The sequence below is a fragment of the Folsomia candida genome, unplaced genomic scaffold (assembly GCF_002217175.1).
Source record: "Folsomia candida strain VU population unplaced genomic scaffold, ASM221717v1 Fcan01_Sc001, whole genome shotgun sequence".
Classification (NCBI taxonomy): domain Eukaryota; kingdom Metazoa; phylum Arthropoda; class Collembola; order Entomobryomorpha; family Isotomidae; genus Folsomia; species Folsomia candida.
In genome coordinates this window covers 2365003-2372617 of record NW_019091193.1, presented here as the reverse complement: position 1 = coordinate 2372617, position 7615 = coordinate 2365003, and the positions used below count along the sequence as shown (strand labels likewise).

Genomic DNA, 7615 nt, shown 5'->3' with positions numbered 1-7615 from the left:
CTCCCAACCAAATAACCTTGCTTCCTCCGCCAGCCCGAAATCTAGTTCCACCGAAATTCCTTGTTTTCTGCATTGTTTGTGGTGATTGAGTTTAAAAAAAATTGGCACACATGTGGGACATGTTGTCAACTTTCAATTCCCAGCTCAATAAACCCGAACTCTCGCTGGATTAAGGTACTAATTTTTTTGTTACGCGGTATGTGGGTGACCTTTTCATGGATCGCCCATCTCCTTTTTGCCACCGCACAGAGTTTATTATTAACAGTAAGTTCCTTATGTCAAGGGTCAGAACTGAATGCAATTTGGGAGCCATAGGCCACACTCTTCAAGGTCAAAAAGGTCACAAAAGTTACCAAAGGTCAAGTTCCATATACCTGTAAATTTAAAAGGAAATTTAACCCTTCATACATACCTCCGTTTTCACCTCAAAGGCCACAAAACGTGACAAAAAAGTTACAGAAAAGGCACCAAATGTGAAATTTGATTTATTAGAAATGTCAAAAAGACGTCAGACTAATAGATGATTGACAGATTTTAACAAATTCAGACAGACGGGCAAAAACAATATGATATTCATCTTAACGAATAACACACTGGTTTCACCCCTTAGTTACATACGCTGTAAGTAACGGTTAATTTATATCCTAGCCTTAGTTAAGGTTGCAAACCGAGAAACTGAGAAATGCAGAGGAATTGTAAACATTATCTTGTAAATAATAGATTTGCCGAAATTTCGACGAAAGGTTGCACTCAGCGAGCAATTTAAGTGTTCAGAGCTTAATACGGTTGATAATGATATTTTTATGAATGAATGAATGTACATAGATACAGTGAAACGCATTCCATTTTTGCCAATGCTGATGCAATGATGACTGGTGATTAATCATCCCATAATTACGTATTTATTTCTATGAAAACTTGACCCAGATAATAAATACCTTGATATTGACGTGGCATGCTTGCTTAAATTCATTGAAATTATAGCCTTATCTATAAATTGCTCATCCTCGCAGTTCTTCGTAATCTAAGAGATTGTAAAATTAACAAATGTGTCGCTCTCCAACAACTGGTAAAGTCCAAGAATTGAAATTGAGCCAATGTAAAATGAAACATTTATTTCAGCAAGAACAAATAAACTTTCCGCCATTGTTGTTAACAATTGAAATATTTATTCAATACAAATTTTCCTAGCATTACGGAAATCGCTAAGCTAATTACTCATGATGCAAATACATAATCAATTAAATAACTTATGTAACTACTTTTCTCTGCTTAAATAAGTTGAAACAAATTTGGTAAAATTAATTAAATTACGAAATCATAATATTCTTCTTACATTACTTTTAATATTGCAACCTTTGGAACGCTGATGCAAATGTGACATCAGCATTTCAAAGGTGAAGGGATTCAAAATACATAGATGTAGTTTTCATAAGTATCTCGCCTCTCATGTGTGTCCAAACCATATTGTGTGCAGGAGATCATGAAGGGGAAGAGAGGATAGGAATGAGGAGCACAGAATGATGCCTACGTCATCATGATCATCATGATCATGAGGGCGTAGTTTATACATATGTAGCATAAGTAAAGGTAATGATCAAGAAGGCGTGGCTTATGTGATCACGTATATATAGAGTAAGCAGAGAGAAGAAGAAAAGAGTGTAGGTTTAGATTCAGGATCAGCAGGTTTAGTTTTAGTGATCATCAAGATCAAGTTCAAGGTTTAAGGCTTCGGAAACTTAATAATAAGTTCCTGTCTAGATAATTAGTTAAAATTTAAATAATAGCATTAGCTCTCCCACGTATTTATAATACGAGCATTTCTGTAAAGTCAATATTTTTCAGTCGGTATTGATGTAAATAAATTTAATCATAATTCTTATAAAAAAGTGAGTTTCTACTACAAGTTTATTGCACAACGACACAAAGAAAAGGGGCATCCGCGAAAGTGGATGTGAATCAGGACACGGAATCCCATAAAAGAATAGGGAGCGTTACAATATTAATAATATCATGAGGAATAAAATGTATTTATTATTTATTAATTAATAGGGTGTCCCAACTTTGTAAAAAAAATCGCTTTTTCCGCTCACGATTTTTTCGCTCTTTTTGTAAACCGCACTGCGCATGCGATTCCGATCTTTTTTCCGCTTTTTCTGCTCAAAAATAAAATCTACTTTAAGATGATTTTTTCGCTCTTTTTACTACTTTGAGTGAAAAATCAGTCTCTCAGAGACATGTTTAAGGGGACATCACCCGATTTTGATGCCCTATGGAATATATTGCAATAAAAAGTGAGTGTATGAAAAGTGAAAGAGGATTTTACTCCATGGCCCCACCTGCGCCCCCCACACCCCCTGAAAAGCATTGTAACCACTAAAACTACCGCATTCAAACCTTTGCCAAAAATCCTATTTTCATCCCATTTTGGTAATTTTTGGATTTACATGATCTTAGATAGTTGTTTTATCATATCCAACATGAAGCAAATTTAAATTTTAAAAGAAACTCACAAGTTTCCTGACCACCCATTCTCTGCTCCTGCGTATTCAAGTGATAAAAAATCGGGACAGTCAAGTATTGAGCGAAAAAAGCGGATTTCAGATTTTTTGGCTTTTCGCTTTTTTCGATCTTTTTTACAAACTTGGGAGACCCTAATGTCTCTCGTTTGCCGGTTTGCATACATAGTAAATGAAGTAAATTTCTTTACCCAGACAGGATTCGTACGTCACGGGTAACTCCTAGCAGAATACTTACATAAATGAAAAAGCCATGCTATATGTATGTATCCGGACAAGTTAATTTAAAAATTAGGGAGATAAATACATTAATGTGTCACTACGATAGTAAATTGCGCATTAATATGTACTATGTACCTATTATCAGTCGATGCGCTCGTGGCAAGTATGCAAGATAAGGGCAAAACCGTCATCGTATACTGTCTACGTCATAAAGTGTGACGCCAAAATCCCTGAGATAAGATAAGTTAATAATATGGACTGTGGGGCCGTCTATAAATTACGTAACGCAAAAATCGCGATTCTCTAGACCTACCTCCACCCTTTAGCATCTATAACATAGGCATGATATCACTCGAGCCTTAAACCCCCCTTCCCCTCTTGCATGACGTAATTTATGGACGGCCCCTGTAAGTGAAGGTCTTGGCGTGCAGATTGTAGTAATTCTTCTAATTGAAATAAAATATTATCATTAATACTAACCATAAAAATCCCAAGATTTTCACCCCATCTAGTAACCACATGTCTACCACCCACCTTTGACCACCACGGACACAATTTCAAATCCAAACAGTCGTCTAACCAAACAATTTCCCACATTACAAAAACGCTCACCTTTGCGGCCCAAATTTACGGATATATTCCGTACAAACTACGCATTGACCAAAGAGCTTTAATTTACTCGCTTTCTTACAAAAGTTACCCTGGCATCTTATTTTTCGTCAACCTCGCCCTCGCCCTGTTCTACCTAATCGTACCCAATTTATTCAACCTCTCCGTTATTTTCCACTCTGCCCGGTATCCAAAATCTGAGACCACTGGTAACACCCATACCGCTTCGGAAGACTTTGTCAAAACAGAAATTACAATTTCTCGCTGTTGCGTGTGATTCTTAGTTTTCCTCCAGATCAAGAAAACTTGTCAGTTTCACGAAAATCTGCCCAAATCGTTGATCGAAATCGGAAAGTGCAAACCCAATCGCGCAAAATTTTACGGAGAAAATTAGCAAAAAATTTAAAATTCTTATGGTCACCTCTATCATTGCAATGCTTGTATGCCACACGCACTCTAGTTGACACAAATTTATGGGCTGATTTCCAGCCCAAAAAATTATCGGGATGCAGATGTTAAACCTTTCAAAAAAGGGTTATTCGTCATATTTTTCCTGATTAAAAACCTGACCGGAATTTCTGAAGGGTTCTACACCATTTGGTTGTGCCATGATTCTCGTAATAGAAATCGGATTTCACGTGTTTGAAGTTAAAGTGCAAAGCCTCGGAAAATGAAAAACTTATTTCACCACTTTTCTCTCAGAATTTAACAATTTCCCTGAAATAATTGAACCGTTTGGTAAAGTGTTTAGCAAACAATTGATTCTGATAATGCTCTCAAAATCGATTGTTTGCGTGATGGACATGTTCATTTTCATGAGTACTGTGACATCCGAAACGTATAAAAATTATGTTAATTGAACGGTTGCACTAATATGTGGAACTGTAAATCTGAACAAAATGAGACAAAATTTGAGGTAACTGGAGGCTCATTTTTCCTCAGCAACCTTGCCGGGACAATGGAAATCAGCGGACAAAAATCCCTGCCTTTCTTTCAGCTTTCGTCATTCATCATTCATCATTCGTTGTGTTTACGCGTTGTGTTTGCAGTTTGCAGTTCTCAGATTTCAACAAGATTTTATTTGCGAATGATTAAATAATTCCTCAACCATGACCAATTTCGACGGGGAACTGCTCTGCAGGACCTTCAAGGGTGCGTCGCACTGTTTCTGTCGTCTTTGCTGCGTGTTCGGCGGAGATGAAGAGGTCCCAAGTTTCATTCGACAAGTTGGAGATAAATTGTGGAAACCGTTCGCAATTCTGCCAAATATTGAAGGTCAAAAGGTTTGTAATATAATTAATTGCATTTTATTTCATCTGAAATATAATGTTTAAAAAATAGTTGATACGATTATCAAATTCGAAATTTGAAGTTCAAATTTTGAACCGTTTTTTTTTGTAACTTTTTTGTTTTATGTATTATTTGCAGTTTACTATTGGAGAGACTTTCGCCAGTCGAGAAGAACATGGAGAATTCATCTTCTGGAAACGTCCCATGAAGGAAAAATTGAATATTACGACGGGTGGAAACTTGCCGATTTGTGAGATTACCTGCGCTGAAAATAAGTACTGGGTCACACCTTTATTATCCGGGGTAAGAAAAATTAAGGCTATTTTGTAGAAATTGTTTACATAATTCCTTGTTTTCGTGTTTCTCAGGGGGAGGTCGTTGCCGTGAATGATGTCCAAATTCAGGGAAGAACAGAGCTGAAATTTGGCGACTATTTATCCTTAGGGGTTTCCGCGACTCCAGAGGAACTGGAAAATTGGAAGCGCACCTATCCTAGACTAATGCCTTTTCCTACTACTGATGTTGAGGATGACCTGCCTCCTTGGGCGAAAATGGAATTGAATACTTTTGAGAGGACTCATCGCCTCGTTTTGGTATTCCAGGTATTATTATTATTTTATAGTTGAATAATAAAAAAATTTTATATCTGAGTTTGTAATTGTTGCATTATTTCACTTTTTTGTAGAGGAGAGAATATGACTTTGATTCTTTCTGGAAGACGGAGCTGGAGCAAAGAAAGAAAGAAAAGAAAACGAGCAAGAACGAAAGCAATGTTGACCTGAATTTGGAACATGTCGAGGAGAAGAAAGAAGCGAGATTTATTCCACAGTTGAACGAATTGGTAAATTAGTAGTTAACTAAGCTTAACTACTTATTTTGGTCAATTTAGTGATTTTATAATTCGTCCAGGTGGTATCCCACATTCTGTCATATCTTCCGTTCGATGATCTTAAAAATGTGCGTTTCCTCTCAAACGTTTGGAATCAAGAAGCTCTCCGCCTCATTAAGAAGAAGGGTTGCGTGCGATTCGAATTTTCACCCGGTCACAAGAAACTGGACGATTCCACAAAACTTTTCCGCTACAATCACGAAATGCAGGAAAATCCAATCCCCCACTGGCGAATTGCAATCCCTTCGATCGGCTTGGAAACTTATCAGCATGAGATCCGCCCAGCCCAGGGAGAAAAAGTCATCGCAGGTCTCCATTGGTTCCTAGGATTGAAGACGCACAACGTTACATCGTTAGATTTTGCGGGAACGATTGCATCCAAATCAGACTACGATGCACAAATCAGAGTTTTGGAGATGTGCCCAACACAAACTATTGAAAATTTCGAATTAGGCTGGACTTGGATTCAGGATGAAGCATCTGGACGAGGGTATACATTTCCTAGGAGCATTAAATTCACCAACTTGAAAACGTTCGGTCTCTCGATGGATGTTGGGAGTTATGACATTGAAGGCGACGGAGATCACAGTGAGGACTGTTCTTCCCTGTCCTCTTGGTTGACCCCACTGCTTTATGCCGTCAAAGGAGTACGCGTCCTCATTCTGAACTGTACTTTCTCCCCACTTTTGGACACATTCTATGACCGAGCTAAGCCATTCCGGAATTTGGAAGAGATTACCATTCAGCGAAACATTACTCCGGAAGGGCTCAAGTTTCTGAATAAATTGAAGAATCCTTTAAGAAAAATGAATCTTGGGAGATTTGAATATTGGAAAAAAGTGCAATACCTCGCTTTTGGGCGACTCCTTCGGAAACATTCCCAGACTTTGACCTCACTGCAGATTACGCTTGGAAATTGTGTAAAGAACGATACGATTCTTAACCTGCCCATTTTTCCATCGCTCAAAGAACTCTACGTGGACAAAGATTCTTGGGTCGAGGAAAATGAAACGTTTGCACTCAAGGTGTCGTTCGATGGGGATGATGACATCGCATACGCCAAGCATTTTCCTCGCCTGGAAACCTTGAAGTTGGGAGGGAACGATAATGGTTGGGGGAGGAATGTTAACGAAAATAATGCTCTTTTCGATACATTTTTGCCTTTCGGATTTAGCGATGCAGGATCTCAAGTTTACAAAACTTTGCGACATCTCGACCTTCCGACTGAAGCAACTTTGGAATCGGGCCAGCTTTATGCCAGGGCGGACGAAATTGCAAAAATGTTCCCGAATGTTCACAACCCTTGGATCAATAAGGCTCGAGAATCATCGGAGAATCTGACGGAGCAAGTTTCTTCAAATTAAATTAACATATATTGATGGACCGATTATTTATGGACACGGATTTTTGGACATGGACGGAGTCGACTCGACACATGATTTTTATAATTATTTATTTATTGTATGATTTTCATATTTCAAGGTGTCTTTTTTTGCAAGTTTTCCATCAATTTTAATTTTCTCAGAAAGATCTGATTTTGTTACTCTTTTTTTGATTTTTGTGACTTACATTACATATGTGATTGTCAACGTATGCCTTCTTGATATACATATTCATGTATGCCTTGCCCATTTTGGAAATTAAATTGTTCATTTAAACAATGTCAATTGTTACGAATTATTTAAAACAAGTCAACCACTTATTCATTCTCAATCATCTTTCAGTACAATGACTACATTCATAAAAGTTTTCGAAATTTTCACTTTCATACATAAAATAAATAGTAAACTGCACATGTAAATATTTAAATCTGAACAGTTTCACATTTTATTCAGCAGGAGGCACGTGGTATTTTAACGCAAATTTTATCAAGATTGCATGCATATACAGTTACATACATTTATAAGTAAGCAATCATATTTGCAGAATTTTAATGAATTTTATCATCCTCATGGTGTGGGGTGTTCATGCCACGTTTTCACCAGTTTCTGCCGGATTCATGGAGAATGATGTAAGGATCACTTTCTTACTAAAGATAAATTTTATTTTTTTAATGGTTCTTATTTATTCCTAATAATTTAAATAC

The 7615-nt window shown here is 37.2% G+C and overlaps 1 protein-coding gene across 1 annotated transcript; it reads left to right on the top strand.

The window, feature by feature from the left end:
* Positions 1-4084: 4084 nt before the first annotated feature.
* On the top strand, positions 4085-7206 carry LOC110855001. The gene is made up of 5 exons (XM_022103437.2): positions 4085-4633; positions 4779-4943; positions 5009-5242; positions 5326-5481; positions 5550-7206. The coding sequence occupies exons 1-5, from the start codon at positions 4460-4462 to the stop codon at positions 6891-6893; spliced, it is 2073 nt and encodes a 690-aa protein (XP_021959129.1). The 5' UTR covers positions 4085-4459; the 3' UTR covers positions 6894-7206.
* The last annotated feature ends 409 nt before the right edge of the window (positions 7207-7615 follow it).